This window comes from Tachypleus tridentatus, chromosome 13, assembly GCF_004210375.1.
Source record: "Tachypleus tridentatus isolate NWPU-2018 chromosome 13, ASM421037v1, whole genome shotgun sequence".
NCBI classification, from domain to species: Eukaryota; Metazoa; Arthropoda; class Merostomata; order Xiphosura; family Limulidae; genus Tachypleus; species Tachypleus tridentatus.
In genome coordinates, this window is record NC_134837.1 from 26,676,896 (window position 1) to 26,702,450 (window position 25,555).

The 25,555-nt window shown below is 35.1% G+C and overlaps 2 protein-coding genes across 2 annotated transcripts; both read left to right on the plus strand.

Moving 5' to 3' along the window:
• Window positions 1-2,320: 2,320 nt before the first annotated feature.
• LOC143239302 (alpha-(1,3)-fucosyltransferase C-like) lies at window positions 2,321-4,301 on the plus strand. Its single transcript, XM_076480231.1, has one exon. The coding sequence runs from the start codon at window positions 2,366-2,368 to the stop codon at window positions 3,674-3,676; it is 1,311 nt and encodes a 436-aa protein (XP_076336346.1). The 5' UTR covers window positions 2,321-2,365; the 3' UTR covers window positions 3,677-4,301.
• A 2,023-nt stretch (window positions 4,302-6,324) lies between these two features.
• Window positions 6,325-25,555, plus strand: LOC143238395 (TWiK family of potassium channels protein 7-like). The gene is made up of 4 exons (XM_076478561.1): window positions 6,325-6,960; window positions 13,304-13,575; window positions 14,462-14,651; window positions 24,285-25,555. The coding sequence occupies exons 1-4, from the start codon at window positions 6,531-6,533 to the stop codon at window positions 24,464-24,466; spliced, it is 1,074 nt and encodes a 357-aa protein (XP_076334676.1). The 5' UTR covers window positions 6,325-6,530; the 3' UTR covers window positions 24,467-25,555.

The window sequence follows — 25,555 nt, forward strand, 5'->3', positions numbered from 1 at the left end:
GGGTGGTGTTGACTAGCTGCCTTCCCTCTAGTCTTACACTGCTATATTAGGGACGGCTAGCGCAGATAGCCCTTGTGTAGCTTTGCGCGAAAGTATAAAAAACAAAAACAAAAGAAACAATTATCCCGCAGGATTAGATACAATACACATCGTCAAGTGGATATTCATATCAATGATATTACTATATCTAAACGAAGCAAAAACTTTCATCCACTTGGATTAAACTTCAAGAGATTATACATTTTATGTCTCCGTTGCTTATAAAGGATTTGTTTCTGGCATATAAAGACAACCTAATACTGCAGCATAAATCCACTTTGAAGCATGACCAGACATAAGTCGCGCCATCTAGTGATATGTGTGTAACTTAATATCAAAGGATACTTCTGATATTTTGACAGAACTGTTCAGCATACTTGCCATCTAGTGGTACAAATTTACACTAAGGATGAATAATTGTACACTATTTTACGAGCTATTGGAACGATATGAGTAACATCAAGATTATTCGAAAAATAGAACTTTTAATTACAGCATTTTTAACAAACGAGAACAATAACAAGACAGTATATAGAAATAACTTTGCTCATTTATAACAACTTGTAGTTATAATCGGGCAGTACAGAAAGTTATCTAATTTTTATATTCTCTTTTATCTATTAATGGACAGCAAAAATTGTTTATTTGCTGTTAATTAAGTTCAAAGTTTCATAATGCCTATTTTGTTCTATTCCAACCACGGGTATCCAAACTCGATTTTTAGCAGACAACATAAAGGTTCAAACGGTCGATAGAAGTGGCTCCTCTTTTACATTTTAACTTATTCTTTTCGTTTTCTCTTGGGAAGAAATTCAATCAAAGCGGAAATGAACACTGTTCACGTGAGCATAGTTTCTCATAAGCTTCATATGTTTATTCGGTGGAATAAGTGCATAAAATCAACAGCAGTAGATCATCAATTACAAAAATAAACTGGTAACTTCACCAGTAGAGTACTTTAAACAACCACGTTTCATCAGAAGCAACATCCTACTTTCCCACAACTGACTGCTAAAGGTGAATGGATGAAGTGCAAGATTATATTATACTGATTTGAAATTAAATTTCGGGTTTCATTTTACATGCTAAATTTATGAGGGAGGTTAACCAGTATAGAAAGTGCATCCCCACTGCTATCTCTTTATATATATGTGTATATACGCCCGTAGTTTGCACATATATTTTCTACAAGGATACATTTTATATTCTTTTGTGACCTGGCATGGATGGCCTGATGGTTAGGTCGTTCGACTTACAAACTGCTGTTTGGGAGTTCCATTGTTGTCACCGAATATGTTCACCCTTTCAGCTATAGAAGCGTTATAATGTGGTGGCCAATTACACTTTTCGTCGGCGAAAGAGTAGCTGAAGAGTTGGCGGTGGGTGGTGTTGACTAGTTGTCATCTCTATAGGTTATCAGTTCAAATACTGAGATTACTGGCATAGATAACTTTATGTGAAATTTCACAAACAAATAAACACTGCTGTTTGTACTAGTTTATCTTTCATATCAAGTTACGAATAATGGATTTGATTAGAAATAAATTAATGTGATTTCGAAAACTTCAGATGTACATAGAACAAGAGATAAAACAGTACTGTTTGAATGCTCGCATGTTTGCGATTATTGACACAAACATATAAACATAGCGAGTGAAGTAACTAACTCTGTGTTTGAGTTCACATGACTAAGAAGTAAGTTTATTCACGCGAGTGGTATGCTAGAGAAACGTGAAAATCAAAATTAGGTTAAAAGTTAAGGACTGAGTAAAAACGTTTCTTCTTCTTTGTTTTACTCTAATAAGTTGTAATTAACTATTATATTTATAAAGCTTCTATTCATTGCGACACAAGGTAGGCCTGGCATGGCCAAGCGCGTAAGGCGTGCGACTCGTAATTCGCGGGTTCGCGCCCGCGTCGCACTAAACATGCTCGCCCTCCCAGCCGTGGAGGCGTATAATGTGACAGTCAATCCCACTATTCGTTGGTAAAAGAGTAGCCCAAGAGTTGGCGGTGGGTGGTGATGACTAGCTGCCTTCCCTCTAGTCTTACACTGCTAAATTAGGGACGGCTAGCACAGATAGCCCTAGAGTAGCTTTGTGCGAAATTCCAAAAAAAAAAAAAAAAAGAAGCGACACAAGGTAAGCTTCGGAGATGGCATCTGCTTGTATACCTTTATAGAAAAGCTATTATTAGCTTAGTCAAACTTTCCTTTTCAGCTGCTTTACCATATACCATATGTCGACATCTTCTACATCTGTTTCCTTCCTGATGATGCTAACAGTCCTCACCCAGTTCGGGTCTCTGACAATCACGTTCTAGAAGAATGGGCGTGTTATTTATCTCCTTTTTGAAGAATAGAAAATTACTCTTCGTCGTGTTATTCAACTGGACTCTTATATCTTCAGTGTTGTTTTTCTACTATGTGCCAGACGAGGTAAACGTGCAGAATTCTAACTTGATCCACAAACTTCAGAAGAAAATGGCCGTTGATTTACAACGTATTAAAGAACTCAAAAATCAAGAATTTTCTTTTCTCACCGTGATTAAAAGATGTGTGGTCAACGGGACTTCGGTCAGCGAGGAAGTAGCGGATGGCCTGGCATCGAAAGGTCAACCGTTTTGCTGCTTCAAAAACATCAGCATTTCAAGTCCAGACCCGTTACCTGGTTATAAGATAATAGTTTTGTGGACCAAGATTCTCGGAAGACATGACCCACGACTTTTTCTGGGAACAAGACTTTTTAAAAACTGTGACGTCAAGACTTGCCAAACAACATTCAACAAAGGAGAGATCGCTAGTAGCGACGCTGTTATTTTTCACGTGTACCACTTGTGTGATGCCGAAGATTTGCCTCGGTATCGATTCGGCTCTCAACGATGGGTTGCTTTCATGACGGAAGCTCCCCCTCACGATAAATTGCGCCATGGAAAGTCAAATTTCTCAATTTTCAACAATATTTTCAACTGGTCCATGACTTATAGGCTAGACTCCCATATACCTATACCTTTCGGAGCAACGTTTAAACGGGAACGCGTGCTAAGCCTTAATGCCTTTACACGGGATATGGTTCCTACAAAGACACGACTGGTCGCATGGTTTGTGTCACATTGTCATACTCCAACTAAGAGGGAAGATTTCGTGAAAGAATTACAACAATACGTCGAAGTCGACATTGTCGGACGTTGTGGAAAGATAAAGTGTCCTTACCTGGGAAACGAGTGTTACGCCTGGTTAGAAAAACATTACAAATTTTACTTAGCTTTAGAAAACAGTGTATGTAAAGACTACGTAACAGAGAAGTTCTTTAACGCACTTGACTACAATGTTGTGCCTATTGTTTTCGGAGGAGCTAATTATTCGTACATAGCGCCCCCTAACTCGTACATTGATGCTCGAACTTTTCAATCTGTAGAAGAACTCGCTAAGTTCTTGCTACGTGTAGACAAAAACGACGATTTATACAATTCCTATTTTGAATGGAAGAAGACCCATAGGATAGAAAGGTATGGAGCTGGGGGGTATGGGTGGTGTGAGTTGTGTTCTGCTCTTCACGATCCAAAGCTACCACCAGTTACTATCAAAGATTTTCATGGGTGGTGGTACAAAGGGTCTCACTGCGAAAACTTAGACTAGAACTTTATAGCTACAACAAAAATAAAACAAACTAAATTTAAGGCGACCAGGTATGCTTAGCAAATGATTGAGGTATATCTTGTTTTCTAATGTTGTTATGAATTTAAAAAAAGCTGAGTACTACATGGAAAAGAAGATAAGTTATTCTTGTTTAGAACTAACTGTTAATATGAATCTTAACATGAGATGTTTGTGTAAGTTTCCTTAGAACTGACTGTTAATATATAGCTTAAGAGGTATTCTTGTAAGGGTTTTTAGAACTAACTGTTAATATAAAGCTTAACAGGTGTTCTTATATTTTCTTCAAGACTGACTGTTAATATGTAGCTTGACAGAAGGTGTTCTTTTGAGTTCTTTTAGAACTAACTATTAAGATATAGCTTGACAGAAGATGTTATTGTGTCTGTAGAATTAACTGTTGATATGTAGCTAAACAGAAGAGGTTCATGCAAGTTTCTTTAACTCTTAACATGTAGCTTAACAGAAAAAGTTTTCGTAAGTTCATAGAATTGTTAATACGTACATTAATAAAAGGTGTTCTTGTAAGTTGAATGTAACCTTTAATATGATTAAACATTAAGATTTTATTATCTTGTTTTATATGTGTTTTATGGAATAAATTATTATACAAAATGCTTGAATGACTGCTTCGTAACATGATAAACTATGAACTAACAAATTTATAATGAAAATAATAGAAATAAAGAAAATTTAAAAATATAAGTATTTTTATGAGTTTGTGATTAATACAAACTTTGAGAAATATACAAAAAACATTCCTCGTAACACCAGGACGAACGCAAACAACAACAAATAACAGTTTGTTTGTTTTTTTGAATTTCGCACAAAGCTACACGAGGGCTATCTGTGCTAGCCGTTCCTAATTTAGCAGTGTAAGACTCGAGGAAAGGCAGCTAGTCATCATCACCCTCTGCCAATTCCTGGGTTATTCTTTTACCAACGAATAGTGGGATTGATGTCACATTATAACGCCCCGACGGCAGGGAGGGTGAGCATGTTCGGTGCTACTGGGAGTCGAACGCCTTAACACGCTTGGCCATGCCGAGCCGACCAATAACAAACTCTTAGGAATATTATTAAAAACTGAGGAAATCAAATAGTAAAACTCTCACTATAGTAGTGTTACAAGAAACTAAAGAGATGATTTTGTGTAGCCTACTTAACAATGAAGATAAAAAATACTAATAATTAAATGACCTTGTGTCACAATATCCAGAAATATAGTTATTGGTTTTAAAAGGAGCTAGTGATATGTTCCTGTAATTATTCTAACGGGAACTGAGGAAAACTAAAAATTATTCACCTATTCTAATAATTTCAAACAATTCCAAAGAAACAAGTTAGCTTTCTTTGTTTTACTGACCAAAGCTGTACAGATGAACCACGAATAGGCGAAACTCTAGTTCTCAGCAGAGTGTGTAATGAATCAAAGTATGCATTACACCATTACGTCAAAGATTATCTTTTAAATTTTTACTTTCAGTAAAAAGAAAATTAATTTGTAATATAATCGTTAAACATAAACTAGGTGCAATACTGTAATATTTTTTACACACTTCTGTTAATTTAGATTAAGCCTTATATCTGTGATAAAAACCACGATATGTTGTATCTGTCCCTTTCCACAGTCCTTTAGTTTTACTTTCTAAGAACCTTGAATCAGGATTAACATACTAACGAGTTTTGGTATTGAGCAAAAAAAAACTTCTTTGTGGTGGACAAAAAGTAAATATGATATTAGTATTTAGATAACCATTCTTAGACGATCTATGACTTCTTCTGGGAACAAAGCATTCTCAAAACGTAAAAGTTAAAACTCATCAGACACATTTACCAAAGAACCAGAATTACTTCGATATTAACCTTCTTTATGTGGTTATAACCCTTGAATCACAATATGGAGTAGTCTGCGACTGCACACAAGATAAATTTTCTTGTGAGTGTTGTGTAATATTTTAAGTAAACTTTAGTAGCATTAATAAGTATAATGGAGGTTGGATACAACCACATTCATATTACCCCACGATGTAGTTTTAGGGTTAAGTGGGAAAAAAATGACTAGGTGTAATTTTTAGGCACACAGTTTTTACTCTAACGTTTCAAAAATAATTGAGGTTATTCAGTTTTTCGGCTAAAATTAGTAGTGAGGATTTCTTCGTTTTAAGATTCTGTGAATTACATAGAAGATGAGAATCGTTAACAAATTTTAAAATCAGGTATGTTCCAAAGCCCTGATGCCGATTGAAACTGCATAAGATTGTAGGTTTTCATTTTAACAAACTTGCTGAAATTGTTCGTAACAGTTATTGCTGAATACATTGTGATATCACAGTACGTGAGTTATTTTAGTTAAAAGTGAACCACAAAACGAAAGACATTAACGGTTATAAGTTCACTGGATATAAGAAACTCCTCTGTTCTGCCACAGTTTTCATACATTCAAGTACATTAGACATTACAGTCACCATGTTAACTAGGAATCAATAACACGTACGCAGAAACTTTGTAAGTCTGTGTACCTTTCGTTTGCTATGCATACGATATGTTTGTGGTGCAGAGTTTTGGAATTTTGGTAACGATGGTCTAGGTCTCTATGCAACTACACTGTTTATAGCCGTCGCCTTAGTAACGGAACTAGCTCGTGTGTTTTCAGTATTCATTGTTGACGATAACCTGCACGAAAGAAGGAAAAGATTTGGGGACCAGAATATCTGGATGACGTAATTTTCTTCACACTTTGTTTCGTACATTATACACTAAAAAATCTTTCGTTGCCAGAGCCGATAAACTAGTTTTTTTCTTCTAGTTTTATTTTACCTAAATATCCGTCATCATGTCGGTGAAAATGGAGGAAGACGACGAAAACAAACACAGATGTTTCAAATTTTTGCTTCGAATTCTGTTTTCCCACATTGGGCTGTTTCTGCTTGTCGTCGGGTTCTCTGCCTTCGGTGCCTGGCTTTTTGTAGCCATAGAAAAACCCGCGGAAGATTATCGGATTGAACAGAGACAGATCCGGACAAAAGAAGTTAACGAATCCATCAATTATCTCGTGGCTCTTTTTTGGTACTGGCGAGGCAAGAACTTTAGTTTGGTCCAATGGAATGAAAAGGTTTACACCCAACTTCGTGAGTTTGAGCTCTATATTGTAGGATCTGTGAATAACGTATCTTATGATGGGACTTACAACAGTGAAGAATGGGACCGTGACTGGACTTTAAGCAAGTCTTTGTTGTATGCTGTGACCATCAGTTCTACTATTGGTAGGTATTCTTACTGCTTCCCAATCACTGCGCATAAACTTAGCTATATATAAGATATTTGAACACTCTTGTATACCTTAGAGCTAGCGTATCAAAATAGATGATCTACAAAACTTACGAAATCCACTAAAACTATGATTGATTATTTGTCTTTTTGAAATATTTCTTACCTTTATAACAAATGACATCAAACTGATTTTAAAGAAACAGAGAAGTTCTTCAGCAACTTAAGTTTATAAAATTATTTACACGTGGATAGAAATTTTTAAAATTAAATCTTATAGTATTAAGGACCCCATTAATTTAGCGCTTCTTCCTACCTGTTTGGTAATCTGAGGGTCGCGGGTTTGCATCCCGGTCGCGCCAAACATGCTCGCCCTTTCAACCGTGGGGGTGTTATAACGTGACTGTCAATCCCACTTTTCGTTGGTAAAAGAGTAGCCCAAGAGTTGGCGGTGACTGGTGATGACTACCTGCCTTCCTTCTAGTCTTACACTGCTAAATTAGGGACGGCTAGCACAGATAGCCCTCGAGTAGCTTTGTGCGAAATTCAAAAACAAACAAACAAACCTACCTGTTTGTCCCGTGAAAAATGTCTATCTTCCGAAACTGCTCGAATTATTGGGATTCTTGTTTTGGATTGTTTGTTTTTTTAATGTCACGCAAAGCTACTCGAGGGCTATCAGCGTTTTTTGTTTTGGATATCTCAAGATTTCTTAGTATAATTAAGGATTTAGATTCAGATTCGTTTATATTAGATGTTCAAAATACATCAGCTGCCTTAAAATGTTTTATATTCGCGATTTAACAATGCTCAGATTAGCAATAAGTCTGAAATATGCAACATATAAAAATTGTCGAATTCACTAAATGCATATAAAAACATAATTGTAAACTACGTAATTCATTCTGTGAAACGAAGTATTAAAAGTGCTTTTACTGTCTTAGTCGTTACGTGGATGAATATTTTTTATAACCACATCAAAGAAAAATAAACAATCAAACAAATACACAAAGGATGACAAACTTGTGCTTCCAACCTTCTAGTACTTGCACGTTTTTAGCGAAAAGGGTCTCTAAGTTGCAATAAATTCAGACGATGTACTTATGAAAACAACAGAATATGCATTCAAAGAACAAAATGAACGAGCAGTGATAAAAAAACGTTCTTTTCTTAATAAGAAGCAAAATTTACTTTTGTCTTGAATGTTGAAGATGATCATTCGGAAATTAATATTGATAATTCTCTCCATCAGTTGACAAGAATGCAAAGCATAACATTGAATGTATTTTTGGATGGATACCCGAAACTGTATTCAAGAATATAGCAATGGAAATATTACGTGATAATTCTTCAGTACGAAGCGTAATTGCAAAGGAAAATACGGTGCCATTTTTAAGAAAGACCATCCCGTATCTTTCGCAAGTGTCGTCTGAACAACTAAATTAGAGGATGAAGTTGTTATCAAGGGGTGTTAATGCTATTTATTGAATGTGAAGATGCTGTAAAAAAAATTATTCCATAGACAAGTGATTACTATAGGTTCTGCTTTATCAGTCTAGGCATAGAGCGATTTACTCTTGATGTTCGTACAAATATAGTATAGGCCCGACATGGTCAAGTGGTTAAGGCACTCGACTCGTAATCCGCGGGTTTAAATTCTCCTCGCACCAAACATGCTTGCCCTTTCAGCCGTGGAGGCGTTACATTGTGACGGTCAATCCCACTATTCGTTTGTAAATGAGTAGTCAAAAGTTGGCGGTGGGTGGTGACGACTAGTTGCCTTGCATCTAGTCTTAAATTGCTAAATTAGGGACGACTAGCGCAGAAAACCGTCGTGTAACTTTTCGCAAAAGAAAAAAAACACACAAACGAATAGTTTTGAATATAAGGTAAAGGTTATCAAATTTCTTTTTAGGATTTTTAGGGGTTGGCTGCTAGGGAAAATGGTGCAACTAATTATTTGCACTTCGCAAAGGTATGATGGAAAACTATTGAGCACGTATTCCTTGATTGGAAGGTTCCGTATACCTTTCCTGGGGAACAAAATGTTCGTAAGTGAATACTGTTAATGGTAATTTTCCAAATAGTCAACAAAAGAGTGTTCATTACGTTTGTTTGAAGTCAAGCACAAAGCTACACGCTGGGTTTGGTTTGTTTTGAATTTTGCGCAAAGCTACAGCAGGCTATCTGTGCCAGCCGTCCCTAATTTAGCAGTGTAAGACTAGAAGGAAGGCAGCTAGTCATCACCACCAACCATAAACTCTTGGGCTACTCTTTTACCAAAGTATAGTGGGATTGAACGTCACATTATAACGCCCCACAGCTGAAAGGGCGAGCCTGTTTGGTATGACGGGGATTCGAACTCGCGTCCCTCGAATTAGGAGTCGAGGTGCTTTAACCATCTGGTCATGCCGGACCTACACGATGGGCTATCTATGTTCTGTTTATCTAGGACGTAAGACAAGTAGATATTGAGTTCGATGTGCTAAGCACTAGGCAATTGCAATTCCGAGTTTTAGGTACAGAAGACATGGTGTGATAGAACAGTAAGATGTATCAGGTTCCTTACAGTTAAAACCGCCAAAGCCTCGAGTAAATATTATTGGTTTACGACCGAGAGTATCGTAACAGTGTTGGTACTCAACTGGTTAAACAATGTATTCGAATCATTAAAAGTGAAAACATAACAAATTTATATTTAATTAGCTATAATCGTTGCAGAGTCGATTTTATTTTTGATTTGTGTTGGTAGCTGGCTCTTATTGGAAGGTGTTATTAAAAATGAATCATTTCTCTTGACAGTATTCCTTGAAATCATGAATGTTGTTTTTGGGTAGGTGAGAACAAAGTCTCACAAAGAGCTATTTGCGTTCTATCAACCGCGGGTATCAAAACACAGTTTTTAGCGTTGTACGTCTGCAGATATACCGCTGTATCACTCAGGGAGACCATAAATTTTGAAGTAACTAATAAGTATCGTCAAACGTAGTCTAAAATTATTTTGCTTATTGCTGAGTGCAAAGCTATAGAGGGGATTTTCTGCGATGTGCCCTCCAGAGGTAACAAAAACATCTTTCGAGTGTTATAAGTCTTCATGATACCTCCTAAGCCACTGGGGAGACATCATAGATTAAGTAGCTGGGTTACTGGTTAATGACCCATGGATAACACGTGATGGGTTGTACAGAACGAGGTAAAACCAGAACAAGAAAAGATCTTGAAAAATGCTGCATATCAGTAAATTGTTTTCCTAATATGTCTTCATTGAACATATATGACTTGAACTTAATTTCTCGTTGTATTGTATTAATAATGACCTTTGTAATCAAATAAAAATGAATGTAGTCACTAGAACGCAGAGTTCTTTATATATAAAGGAGAACCATCTACAAGAACAGTTTTGTTGAGTATTAGAACTGTATTATGTACTCAACTTCATTTATTTGGAATTTCTTGTAAAGTTACCTGAGAGCTATTTGCGCTAGTCGTTACTAATTTAGTATTGATAAACAAGAGAGACAGCAACTAGTCAATACCACCCCTCGTCAACTTTTGGGCTTTTCGTTTATCGACGAATAGTGTGATTGACTGTAACATTATAATGCTTACGCGGATGAAAGGGCGAGAATATTTGGTGAATGAGATTAAAACTTGCCACACGCATATTGCGAATAGAACACCCTGTCCACCAGGATATTCCGGGTCGATGGGTGTGTTTTCTTATAGCAAAGCCACATCGGGCTATCTGCTGAGTCCACCGAGAGGAAAAGTTTAAGAGCAATCATATGTTTTAAAGTAATAATTTGAACATAAACTATGTCTCAACATCTTAAAATGTTAACAAAGCTTCTTCGCAACAACATTTACAGTTTGTTTTCCATCTACAAACAGATAAGCTAAAAACCGTGTTTCGATACCCGTAGTGGACAGAGCACAGATAGCTCACTGTGTAGGTTTGTGCTTAATTCAAAATAACAATCAATAAAAAAATATTTTAAGGTGATCTCACCGCAACACTTCACATCTAACTGACCATGAGAAAATTATGGTTGTTTGAGAAACAGTCCAGCAACTTCCATAATTTGATCTTGGATCCTTTTAGAATATTCAATATTGTGTACAACATCAACCTTCTACGACTGTTTGAAATTGATTCAACAGATTGGGACAGGCTTTAGAAAATAGAAATAAGGTTAAGTTTATTTTTTACACTTTAGGATATTTCCCATAGTTCATAGCGCTTATGTACAAATGTTGGTTGCGATAGGCCCAGTAGGCTCGAAGAAGCTAGGGTGAAAACAAACACACATTTTGTTTTTATATATTTTGTATCCAAGTAGCCTAAAAATTATATTCAGTTTATTCTTACTTAAACCAAATGTTACAAGTTTCCATGAAACGGCCATTTTATCAAGCTTTATTAATTCAGTTACAAAATTAATAAAGCTACAACCAGGGCAACAAACATGTTTGAAGCTATTTCTGCGATGGTAAGTAAGTTGAACAAGCATGCTTGCTTTTTTGTTTTTATTTTTGGAGAAAATTCTGAATTGCCGATCAGAAGGAAAGCAACCTATTTGCAGCACTCACCGGCAACTCTTGGGCTATTCTTTCTATCAACTAATAGTGGTGCCCCCTCTCCCTCAGTGGCACAGTGGTACGTATGCAGACGTACACCGCTAGAAACCGGGTTTCGATACCCATGGTGGGTAGAGAACAGATACTCCATTATGTATCTTTGCCCCTTTCAAACAATCAATCAGTCAAACGAATAGTGGGATTGGCCATCACTATTTGACGCTCCCACGGATGAAAGGGTGAGCATTCACAGCAACGTGTTTCGAATCTGCACTCCGTAGGCCGTAAGTCAAATATCCTAGTCACCAGACCATGCTAAGACGAGTATGCAGACCAAATGATTGGTGTATATATTTTTTGCTCTCGATTAAATTTAGAAAAATAATTAAATAAATGAAAATTTGGAAGAATTTTAGTTTAATATTCGATCATCAATGCTTCTCTTATTCACCTATTTACAATTATAAGCTGCTCACTGCAATTCTTGTAAGAATTTAGAATATTCAGAAGAATATTCATCAAATAACAAAGGAAACCTGAGAGAAACGATTTTTACTGGAAAAGAGGAGAGTAAGTGGAAGACTAGTGATAAAAGAAAGAGGAAAGATTTGAATTTGATGATACTTTTCAAGAATATTTCTATGAGGTTTTTCATTGTACATTTAAATTATCTTAGAAAACACTCTTCAAACATTCTTTAAAGAAGGTGGAAATGCCATGATGTCTTCGTCATTAACCCAGAATAATTAAAAAAAGGCGAGGTACTATACAGTTACAGCACTTTGGGGCTGTAAATATTGCAGATGGAAAACAAGAGCCACAAGGAACGTACGTTCATTGTTAAGATTATTCAATGCCTGTAATGTTTCGATAGGTGTGTCATCCCAGGTATAGGGAATGTTATGAGACGTATCCTAAATTATCGTGAAGAAAACAGTCCTGAGATGGAACGAAACGTAATAAAATATCCAGGCCGATGTTTTTTACCAAGGGAATTCGAAATCTGATTATAAATGAGAAAAAGGAAAGGAACCCGAGAACTCAAATGCTGTGAAACGAAGAAGAAAATAGAATCTAGGAAGAAGAAAGTAGATTCTAAGTTCAAGGAAGTAATTATATAATATTAGTATATTTGATGCTGAATTACGAGTAAAATCTCGATTTGCCTTAGAGAAATTCAAAGAAAGTTTTAATTGCAGAATAATGGTTGGATTCTCAACTGACTATATATTGAAAACTATGATAACTAATTTCAAAATAGACAGAATAAAATACCATTGATTTGTTTTTGTACCTAAAATATAAAAATAAATGAAATGTGCCGGGAATGCTCTAGTTAGTAATTCATTTTGAAGTTCGTCAATTTTCCATTTTAAAAACAGTTTGTAAACATCATTTTGTACACTTCGTCTATACTATTAAAAAAAAAAACTTCTGGTTTTTGTTTATGCTGAAATATATATTTATAATTAAACTTACACTAAGAAATAGTAATCTAAAGTCATCTAAATAGGCCAGTTCTAGTTTCTATATTGATTTCAACGACATAACCAAGAAGATAAGATACGAAAATTTTATCATTACATTTAAGGTATCTTGATATACTTAAGCTACAAATTCAGAATTGATATCACAAACATGCAACAAACATTCCTAAGTATTATTTTATTTATTAGTGAGATGATTTTGAAACTACAGGTTGACGTATAAAATGATTGTGTTTTACAAATCATTCCTCAAAGCATTACCCTCTACTTGTAGGCTATGGACACATTTCTCCACAAACGTGGTTGGGGAAGGTTGCCACCATATTGTATGCCATCATAGCAATTCCACTACTTTTGGTGTTCTTGGCGAATATTGGCGATTTCATGGCTACGTCTTTTCGCTATGTTTACAGCCGTTTGTGCTGTCGATGGTGTCGTTCTCGAAGGAAAATTTCTGAATATTTAAAGAAAGCTAGAGCTGGAGCCAGAATTCCATCAGTAAACGAGGATGTGATTGGTAGAGAAGAGTACATGCCCACTGATAGGGTAAGAAATTTCATTTGCTGTTCTTTTGAACCTTAATACATAGTTAAACATACACACATATGAAACTATTTGACGTTCCTGTCCATTATAAAATTAAAAGGTGATTTTTTAAGTAAGATAGAGTTATTGTTTATTTCAATATCGAAACGTGATAGAAAGCCGAGAGTTCATAACTTTTTAAAAATATTTTATATTTTGATCACTTTACCAGAAAAGATTTTAAAGAACAATATAGATTGAAAACCTGAATATTTGGTCTTCATGTTTACAAGAGGAAATTTTGAAATTAGTTACATTTGGGTATATTTTTTGTTCTAATGTATTTCAAATTCCTTTCATTTGAAACGAGATGCAGTTAAATGGCAGATTTTCTAATTCATTTGTAACACAAATGCTATTAAATGGCAGATTTTATAATTTACTTGTAACATAGATGCAACTAAATGGCAGACTTCCTAATTCAATTATAACACAGATGCAGTTAAAAGGTAGAGTTTCTCATTTATTTGCAACACAGATGCAGTTAAATTGCAGACCTCCTAATTCAGTTACAAATATTTTGAAAGCTCGATAGAGTCATGGTATCAAGTGTTCTTGAAGTTATTTTTGTGATGGTAAACAAGATCAACTATTATGTTTGTTGCTTTGTTTTTGTTTAGGTTAATCGATCAAAATGATGTTAATAAAGTCTTTTAAGTTTGCAATCTTTCTCAACACAATAAAAACTATTTATTTTGTTATTATGTTTTAAGATATAATTTTAATTAATTGATCAAATTTTGAAGTTTGTTTACTTTTTTTTATTCTAGTTATTTTCAATGAAAGATGTTTAATTTGTATGCCTTGATAAAGAAAATTGACTTAATCAATGCTCATATTCTTACAGGTGGTTGTACCAATCGTTCTAAACTTGCTGTTGATTTCATTCTATATATTGCTGGGATCTTTAATGTTTTCTTACTGGGAGGAATGGGATCTTGTTAGCGCTGCATATTTCACCTTCATTACTCTCAGCACCATAGGCTTCGGAGATTACGTTCCAGGAAATTCCTTCATGGATTATAAACAAAGCACCAGTAAGCAATGAATTTGTAAACATGTAGTTCTTAATTTAATAACTTTTTCTCTGCCCCCCTCTCTAACTTATTTCTTTAACAAATGTTGACATTTTAGTTGGTATTGCGATAAACTGTATTTTTGATATCCGAGTTTAGATATTTGTTTGATAGAGGAAACTCATTATGGTGATTACTTAATATATCTAGAACTTTCCTGAAAGTTAAGACCTCTTAGGAATATGGGCCCGGCACGGCCAAACGTGTTAAGGCGTTCGACTCGTAATTCGAGGGTCGCGGGTTCGAATTCCGGTCGTACCAAACATGCTCGCCCTCCCAGCCGTGGGGCGTTATAATGTGACGGTCAATCCCACTATTCGTTGGCAAAAGAATAGCCCAAGAGGTGGCGGTGGGTGGTAATGACTAGCTCCCTTCCCTCTAGTCTTACACTGCTAAATTAGGGACGGTTAGCGCAGAGATCCCTCGAGTAGCTTTGCGCGAAATTCAAAAACAACAACTACAATTTTAGGAATATAATAATTTCCGAAAATATATAGAAATAAGGGAACAACATAAACACAAGACCCAGTGAAGCAGTAAGTTCATGAGCAGTTAACGATTAATGAATTACAAAACATGCAACGAGTGATCCAGTTAATATCGTATCTGTAATCAAGAAAATTTATTAAGTACATTTACTTGTAACTTTGGAGTAAATAATGATAGTATTATAGTTTTTATTAAAACATTGTTTATAAGTTTAGGCGTACAACTTGTGTAAAGTCGTAAATGTTATTGAATGAATACATCATTGCTACACAGATTGAACTTGCATTATTTTATGTTGATTAGAAGAAGAACTCTGAACAAAATAATACAGTAATACTTGTAGCTTCAATAATATCAAAGCACTAGTTAGGCATTTTGTTGCGTTTCGATACATTAATCACTTGATGTTTCGTGGACCGAATCCAGTGCTGTGTTATCTGTCTTGCAGGTTCAAGAGTCTGGACTTATGCACAGGCGCACGAGTCACCTGGGTAACGTTGAAACAAAATACAATTGGTACCGGTCATTCCTTTCCTTTTATAGTAAAAGGTTTTAAATCTATATGATGTCGTAAGCGCTTAGTATCTTTTACATAGGTAGGTGTGATTCGCATAGATGGTGGTTTTTCCTTGTCTGAGTAAAATGCAGATCTGCATGGAAAGTTGTATTAGTTTTCCATTGACTTTAATTAGCCCAATCACGCTAAAAACAAAATAAAAATGACATAACCCAAGAACATTCACAGGTAGATATATCTTCTTCAAAAGGAAAGGTAGATTTAGTTTACTTATTTGTGTGTTTTCTTATATCAAAGGCACATTGGGCTATCTACTGAGCCCACCGAGAGGAATCGAATCCTTGATTTGGGCGTTGTAAATCCGTAGACTTACCGCTGTACTAGCGGGGCGATACTTATTTCAGTCGACACCGGGTACAAGAAACAAAAAGTAGTAAGAGAACAGTTAGAAGATAAAACAAAAATTATATTGAAAACTGTTAAAGACTGTTAAAATTATACTGAAAACTGTTAAAGACTGTTAAAATTATACTGAAAACTGTTAAAGACTGTTGAAGAATGTGAGCAAGTGAAAAAGAGACAATGAAAAAAATATTAATAACGTTATTAAAGAGGAGTTGCATGACTCTGATAAAGTCAAAATGACAAGTTAACAGGGAAAACAGGTGAAAATTTATTAACAACGATAAAATAAATTATAATGACTATGCTACTGAAGATTTGAAACTATGAACTGATTTCAGACAGTTTCTTGTACTAAAAGGCACACTACAAGTACAATATTCAATATTTTCAGTAGAAAATTATGAAACTTTATTCGCTGTATTGTTTTTCATAACCGTCATAGTACTAATAAAGAAAAACCATAAGAACCTTCTATTTATTTATTCAATGACAAAAAGTGCTGCATTTATTCACTTCAATACATTTTACCTTGACTAATAAGGATTGAATGACTGGAGAACAATGCGATAAAAATTAAGCAAACACAAAGTTCTACCCGTAAAAGGGAAACTTTTATGAAATGGTTAAAACTTGGATTGTGTCTGGGAAAGGAACGGACCATAAATTGAAAAAAAAAAAATCTTAGATTTAAAACTCAAACTAATCATTGGAAAGATGAGTTAAAAAGAGACTTTTACCATCACAATGCAGCAGTGTTTTTTCATCCTGAGGAACTTTAGGTCCTTAAGAAGACCAAAAAAGGGTCATCCTCTGAAGTGTGTCAGATACTGAAATGCTTTATGTTGTAATATAAGAGCATCTAAGGGAAAGAACACGAGAAGTGGAAGGCCGTTAATTTTGGAAAAGGTCATTTGGTTTGGACGATCAACTAATAATCCAAGAGCCGTGGGTTCGAATCTACATCACACCAAACATTCTCGCTCGTTCAGTCGTGGGGGCGTTACTATGTAACAGCCAATCTCACTATTCGTTGATGAAAGAGTAGCTCAAGAGTTGGCGGTGGGTGGTGATGACTGGCTGTTTCCCCTTTAGTCTTACACTGCTAAATTAGGGACGACTAGTGCAGATAGCCTCCGTTTAGATTTGCGCAAAATCCAAAAGAAACACAATTTTTGGAAAATAATCCGAAATTGACACATACAGATGATAGCTAGCAATGACATTCACAGCATTGATTCAAAATGACATAATGCTATTCCATCCTGTTGAATAGTACGCAAAATATATTTTTTAAAGAAGAAAACAGGTGACACTGATTGTGAGGTTCATCAACGTAGATTCTGATGAAAATTAGAGAACAGATTGTGAAAATAATTGAAACAAATCACTTAATGAAGCATAGTATGTCATAGGTTCAACGGAAAACGTTTAAAAGTTGAAATTCAATCTTGAAGACATGGTAGAACAAATATGGGAGGCACAAACAGTGGAGTTTTCTCAGAAGTTCTGACACTAAGTTTAAAAACAAATTTTTGGTACTCCATCGTGTTCACTCACTAAACTTTGTTAATGATGCTCTAAAGTTTTGTCTTGAATCTGTTGTTTTTCTTGTGATCCAAAGTGTTTGGATATTTTTTTGGTCAATACACAGCTGAGGTAATTTTAAGAAGTGTGTAACTAAACTATCAAGGAATTCTGGTGGTATTTTCAGGTGAAACTGATTTACTCTAAGAGTGGTTTGGTTTGAATTTCGTGCAAAGCTACACGAGACTTACCTGCGCTAGCCGTCCCTAATTTTGCAGTATAAGACTAGAGGAAAGGCAGCTAGTCATCATCACCAACCGCCAACTCTTGGGCTACTCTTTTACCAACAAATAGTGGGATTGACCGTAACATTATAACACCTTTACGACTGAAAGAGCGAGGATGTTTGGTGTGACGGGGATTCGAACCCGCGACCCCTGGATTACGGCTCGAGTGTCTTAACCACCTGGCCACGTCGGGCCCTCTAAGAGTGAATAAGATAGGTAGGGTTCTTAAAAAGTTTGTAACTAAACTGTGAAGCTATCTTGTGGTATTCTCAGATAAAAATGATTTTATTTAAGTGTGATTAAGGTTACAGGAACGTTCACCAGAGTATTTACTATGAAGTAATTTTGAATTTTTAACTTTGACTGAGTTTGTGCAAGTACAAACATTGACACAAATGATAAAATAGACAATCTTTATTCAAAACACAAACGGCACTATGTGTGCGTATTTAATCTGCATGGTTCATAGTGACCCTTACTACAGAGAGATATCTAAGTTACGTTACTATATCTCTCTAGAAGTTGAAGTTACGGAGAATATTACTCAAGTCTGAGAAAATGTCATGTTATGTGCATAGCTCACAGGAGTATTTTCATGGGGGCAAATATATGTAGGGGATCGGATTTTACAGTATAACTCAATACAGTAAAACGATATGTGTTGTATGTGCTTAAACAAAAATATAAATTTACTGATGTAACGAAAATTACTAAAAAAACATTAACTTCTACGATGTTAAGTTTAAATTATAATGTGCGCATTTTTTTTGTGCAATGTAAGGGAGCAAATGCACCCACTTGCTTTTCTCCGGGGGAATCCCATGGTTGTATACTTAAAACAATAAAGTTATACTTTCTCAGGAAAACTAGCACTATCCATGTAACTGTTCATTCTTATTCAAAATACTAGAGTTTGTATCCTTGATATTTAACCTGACAATTGTTGTCTACTTTTGTATATCAAATACAGTTTTACAGCTATCTTCCCAAAGAGTGAACAAGATGCTACTTTGGTGAATGACAGGAACAGTAAGTAGCTAGAGTGAAAGGAACCTAACAAATTTTAGACCAACATATTATATGAATGCTACACATATACCTGAATAAACTACTTATACAGAACAGTGATGACACAACCCTTTAACAAAGATCCATTCACTATCTACAATATGAAAATATCTTTTAACAATGACTGATTATTATATTGTCAAATGAGACTTTAAAAAATATAATAATACATAGGCGCTAAAAAGACAGTAACTTTGACTTTGCAAATAAATCACAATTTCAACAAAAACAAAAGTATATTTTAATACTGATTTAAGTTTCAGCTACAAATTACATTATAAAAATATTAGAATAAACTCTTTAACAATGTTTCATAAATGACTGTCTATATAGTGCAGGATTACATGCAACAAGAGCAAGTAATTAATAAGGAAGAAAATATACGCTATACATTGTAACAAAACCAAAATCAGAACTGAAAATAATGTTTAACAATGAGATAAGTTAACCAAACCCTTTAAAATTTGTATTAAAATGGCAAAATAAAATTCTTATATGCATGTATATAGTTAAAATAATTTGAATATAGCATAATCGTTTAGAAAATGTACCATAAAATCCACCTGCTTGATAAAACAGAAGCATACAATGGTACATCAAGTGAACTTTTCAAACATTATCAACTGTATAATGTTACGTAATGCAAATAATATCACAGAACAAAATAAATATTCAAACACATAACATATAGTAAAAGAGTATTTAAAAACGATAATAAAAAATACTCTAAGCGTGGCAAATATACATCCATACTTAAAAAGAAAGTATATTTTAATTTAAATAAAATAAAAACTTCAAATTAAAAAGATAGACAAATTAAAGGTGACACTAAAAAATAAAGAGACACATAATATTTACACCACACATTTAAATGTCAGTAAATATACCACACTTAATTCAAATAAAAATACCCTGATGACATATCCTTCAAAGTGGAAGTTGATCATCATCTGACCTTGTTTGTACCTCAGTTTGTCTTTCAGGCTAATCAGATTTGGGCTATCTCCATTTAAATCTGGTGGACTACAACCAGTAATATGGTTCTGATCATCAGCAAAGTGGTATTTTTAGTAATATTAACCAAATCTCTGTGGCCGTCTCCTAACAATGAAGTTTCAGAATGTGTATCTGATGTAGAGTACCAGTGCTGAATGTAACTATCAGCAGAGCTTCCCTTGTCTCTTTCCAAAGTTATTTTCTGCGACCTCATGAGGTGGAGGCCTTTCTTTTCATCTCAGTTATTGCCCAAGTGGTCTGCTTGAGTGTTAAAGTGTATGCTTCCCTCATTCATCAAAGGCACACTTTATTTTGATTGTGGGGTTATTCTGACCACTCGCAGATATTGTCCTGGAAGTCAGTGCGAGCTCAGAAACTGGAGTTGTCTGGGTGCTACATTAATATTAAATACCAGCTTGTTTACCTATCAAGACGATTTCAGTTCCGGGAATAATTTTATTTTGGTATACGGCTTTTTGTATTTGGTACACATGGTAATACAGCTCCATCTGATAGGATACCATAGGGGTGGCTCATGTAACTATATTGATTCCTGCCTTGTTAAAGTTGGCCCACCTGCAGTATCAGGTCGATAGGCATGGTAGAAATAGTTGGTGGTAGCTCTGCAGGTTGTGAACTAAAATTCCTTCACTGAATATGCTTTCCAAGCCATGAGAGCATTATAATGGGACGACCAATCTCAATAGTCAATTAGAGTACCTTAAGAGTTAATGGTGTTGACTAGCCGTCTTTCTTCTCTTTACCCCTAATGGCGTTTCACACCACTAGAAACCCGGTTTCGATACTCATAATGAAGCAAAGCACAGATAGCCCATTGTGTAACTTTGTACTTAATTTCAAACAAACAAACAAACAATTCTTCTACTTTATTATTTCAAAATTAGAGATAGCTGGCATAGACATCCTTCAGACAGCTTTGTGCGAAATTAAAAAATAAGCAAACAACCAAATTCAGTTGTATTAACGAAAAAACAGGTGACTACTTCTTCAAATAATAACTTACAGGTAAGTAAGTATTCACAATTACGTTTATATCACTGTCTTAAAATTCAGACCAAATCCTTTATTTTCATTCGTACGTTACTTAACAGTTGTGTTCTCTGTGTAACGCTTATGAATGACTTTGTGCAAGGAACATACATGTAAGCAAGACCAAACATATATATATACATTTATTTGCATATATCATATACATCATACACATATACCAGCATTACATATTGTCACAATCCGCTTTGACTTGCAACGCTCCATTAGCTGCTGCACTGTTATGTGATGTCATCTGTGAGCCATCAAACTCAGCAAGTTTTTCTTTTTTTTTACGCCATTATGAAATAACCAATCATATTCGGTCACTCTAAGATTTCCAGCTAAAATTTCCGTCATTAAGTAACAAAATTCGCGCTGTTAATACCGTATATATCAATATACATAAAATAAACACACAAACAATTCCTCATTCCAGGTGGAAAGCTATACACTCTTCAGGCCTACAGGGGAGAATCTATTGAGAACCATGTAGTGTGTTTTGTAGTACTTTCACCATAAACTAGGCCATGAGAGAACTCCCCACAAAATGGTGGATAACATTTCACTGTATTAAAATACTCGCTATCTCAGAAAGCAAGGTTGCCATTCCATTTCAGCTGAGATGTCGAACTCATGGCCATCACCTTCAGTTGTAGAAAATGTTGCTGAGCTAGGTAGGCGTCTTCCTTTTCCCGTGATTCCACATGATGTGCTTCTACAGGTGAACACAAGAAGTAAAGGACTGTTTATCTCCCTCTTACACTTATGGTCTATTATTCCAGTTGTCAAAAATAAACATCTCTTCAGCAAATATTTGGTCTATCAAAAATCTTGTAAAAGTTCTGACAGATGCAGAAGTATTTGCCGAAGATATACGAACTACTAACATTTTTCAATAAGAGATGTACTTCATTGAAAAAAAACAAAAAAAAACATATACGTTTGAGCATAATTAAAGGAATGGGTACATCAGTTCCAAATAAGTTTTCACGCCATCTTTGAAATTTTCCTTTGGTCTTCCCAAAAAGTTCGTTTCATAATTTAAACTAGCAGAGTAACTTATATTGTAATTACAAAACGAATAGTTTAAGTGACACCAGAAAGCTCTGCATGAACACTGACATTGATCTTACGAATCAGCAATATCAGTCAAGAGGTATCGATCCACTGGTAGACTCATCTGATAGCTGCAATTTATGATAAATTCAAAGCTTCGTCAACGATCATCCTACCAGGAATGAAACCAATTCATGCAATGAAGTATTCAGTAGATAATCAAATTCTATTCCTGTATTATAATTAAAAAGTAAGTGTTCAGATAATATCAAAAAGCAGTGCAACTTAATTCATCAGACTGATGAATTATACCTTCAAGACGGTCCCAAATAATCTGTGTCCTCTGTAAATGCTAACCTAAGAATATTTCTGACACTACCAATGATGGTTGCTAGAGGAGGATAATGCTTTCCAAAAGTGAAGCCAATCAAACCACACCTGACGTCCACAACGATAATAAACTGTAACACGTAAACATAAACAGTGCAATGTTTTTTCTCTATGGGCTGTTTGAAATTCAGTGCCAATATTCCAAGATTTTATTGGAAACGTGCGCCATTTTTTTAAGTCTAGAAGAGATTAACAAGTACCTCTATTCATGACAGAACTTTTACTCCTGCGCTGCAGTAAAAGTGCAAAATAAAGATTTTTTTATTTTACAAACTCCACTAATTCAATGAAACATTTTGCCAGACCTCCTAAAATTCGTTATATTAAAAAATAATTCTTCTCGCGGTACTAAACTTTTGTCGGAATAGATATTGTTATTTTTTAACGCAACGCTACATAATGACCTCTCTGCATTCTATCGATCGCAGGAAGGTCTTAGCTTCAGCGAAATAGCTATTAAATCTTATGGTATTTGTTATGCAAGTTTAATCCTACAACAGTGGCGTTTAATTTTTATTACCTAGCAACTTCCAATAACAAAGGGTACACACTGATTTATAAGTTATAAAAATAATTTTTATTTCATATATTTATATGTAAAACGTGCATTAATAACACTATGTGACAAAATTTTTATTTTTTTTTTGTTCCTGGGCAGAAAGTGTTATTTCCAAATTGCTTAAGCGTAAAGTAAATGGTTTGTTTGTTTTGTTTTTTGAACTTCGCGCAAAGCTACACGAGGGCTATCTGCGCTAGCCGTCCCTAATTTAGCAGTGTAAGACTAGAGGGAAGGCAGCTAGTCATCACCACCCACCGTCAACTCTTTTACCAATGAATAGTTGGATTGATCGTCACATTATAACGCCCCCACGGCTGAAAGGGGGAGCATGTTTGGTGCAACCGGGATTCGAACCCGCGACCCTCAGATTACATGACGAACGCTTTAACCAACCTGGCCATGCCGGGCCTAAAGTAAATGGAAAAGACCTATTTTTCCTTTCAAACTTTGCTTTTGTGACCTGGAATGGTATAACGAAAACGGGATGGGAGACTGTATTTAGGGGCTTATACGTGAGTGTGATTTATATTACAGTCGCAAATCTCTAAACATATTTGTTCATTTTTGTATTACTTTAGTATTAATACATGTAAATATTGATTAATTTGTTGTTTTATTCAGACCTTATGTAAATAAAAGTGTACAAAATTGCCAGTTTTTATATAGAAAATAGGTTAATTTCTAAAGCAAAGTTTCAAGGGAATAATGACCATTTTCTATACTTTTACAACATAAGCAATTATGAAATAACACATACTATCCAGAAACAAAATTTGTGTTACATAGTGTTATAAATAACATACGAACAATTTTATTTTATTTTTACTGTACGGTGCCTGAGGGCTTTATAAGTTTGTTTTGAATTTCACACGAAGTTACTCGCGGGCAATCTGTGCTAGCCGTCCTTAATTTAGCAGTGTAAGACTAGAGGGAAGGCAGCTAGTTTTCACCACCCACCGTCAACTCTTTGACCAACGAATAGTGGGATTGACCGTCACGTTATAACGCCCCCACGGCTGAAAGGGCGAGCCTGTTTGGCGCGACGGGGATGCGAACTCATATTACGAGTAACACGCCATAACACGCTTGGCCATGCTGGGCCACCTTTATAAGTTTAATAATATGATACAATTGGAAAGAATAGGTTTAAATACAATGAAAACCTTTATCTTTAATACATTACTTATTGTAGTATTGTTACATAATGAGACAATCGTTAACATGTTTACTAAACGAATAACTGTGCACTTCAGGTTCCTCGTTGAAAATGCTAGCCTGCTGCCTTTACGTCGTTTTTGGTATGGCCTTGGTAAGTATGTGTATTAATTTGATGGTCGAACAGCTGGTTGAGAAAGCCAAGTGGTTAGGCAGGGAAATTGGTCTGATCAAAGAAAATCCGGAAACAGATGATGACGCCCAACCTTTAACAGCTTAAAGGAGATCAGATGAGGACACCGGCACTGGACAAGGACTCCAATGATGTCTTGGAAATCTGGGGGTTCTACGGATTACTTCTGAAACACGATCAAATACTAGATGCACTAATTTTGTATCGAATTTTATTGAATATAAACTTGCTTCATCAACTTCATAAGTATTTCAGTAACTCATTTGAATCTCGGATGTTCTAACCCTGAGAAATTCTTATCTATATGCACTGGTGTAGTTACCTGAGAAATCCCAGATTTCTAATTCCTTTTAAGTCGAAGAAATAGAATTATTTGTTAATTAAATCTATTTTTAGTTTATAAATTTAGATATAAATAACAAGAAATACAATTGCTTTGAATTTCAATACTTGTTAACTTAACTTGTGAAATATTAACTGTGCACAATTCTAGCTTTAAGGCTACACTCACGGGTTTCGTCTGAGGGTCACAGACCAAATCCAAGGGTGGACTAATATGTGGGACACAACACAAGTTGGTGTAGTAAGTAAAAGAGATAAAATAGTGAAGAATGTTAAGGTACAATGCACGTTTCTGATGTAGAAATAAAACGTTATTGTCAGTTTGAATCACATTATTTTTTATTACGAGTAATTCACGCGCTCTTTGGCACGTTGGAATGACTAATGTCTGTGGAGTGAATTACACAAACAGAAGTATTTTAAAATGATTCGGAGGATTCTGTGAACGAGCAGTGAGGGCGAAGCTATCTTCATCTTTTAACACTTGAGGTATAGTATCAATCCAATGAATCAAATAATGTTTTATTATTGGGTGAAATGAACTTAAAACGCTATAAAATGTATTTAATCATTGTACGTGTTTATTTTGTTTATGATCTTATTAACATTCACTCAAATTCAATTATAACCAAGTAGATCTGTAAAGAACCTTACGTTATCTTGCTTGGGCATTGAACACTTTATTGGCTGGTGTGAGGTGTAACTTCACAGTTTTAAATATGCATCTTTTTCTTATCAGTGCCTTAAGTACTTCTATGCCCAAAATGATAGTGCCCAATGTGTGAAATTGTATTGTGCTATAACGAAATAAAAGCCTTCTTTGCAAATCCTTAA

What these genes read in the sequence shown, in the direction of transcription:
- LOC143239302 (XM_076480231.1), top strand. Translation starts at nt 2,366, where the DNA reads ATGGGCGTGTTATTTATCTCCTTTTTGAAGAATAGAAAATTACTCTTC.
- LOC143238395 (XM_076478561.1), top strand. Translation starts at nt 6,531, where the DNA reads ATGTCGGTGAAAATGGAGGAAGACGACGAAAACAAACACAGATGTTTC. An exon ending in GACCATCAGTTCTACTATTG is followed by an intron (nt 6,961 to 13,303) that starts GTAGGTATTCTT and finishes CTCTACTTGTAG; the next exon opens with GCTATGGACACATTTCTCCA. An exon ending in GGATTATAAACAAAGCACCA is followed by an intron (nt 14,652 to 24,284) that starts GTAAGCAATGAA and finishes TGTGCACTTCAG; the next exon opens with GTTCCTCGTTGAAAATGCTA.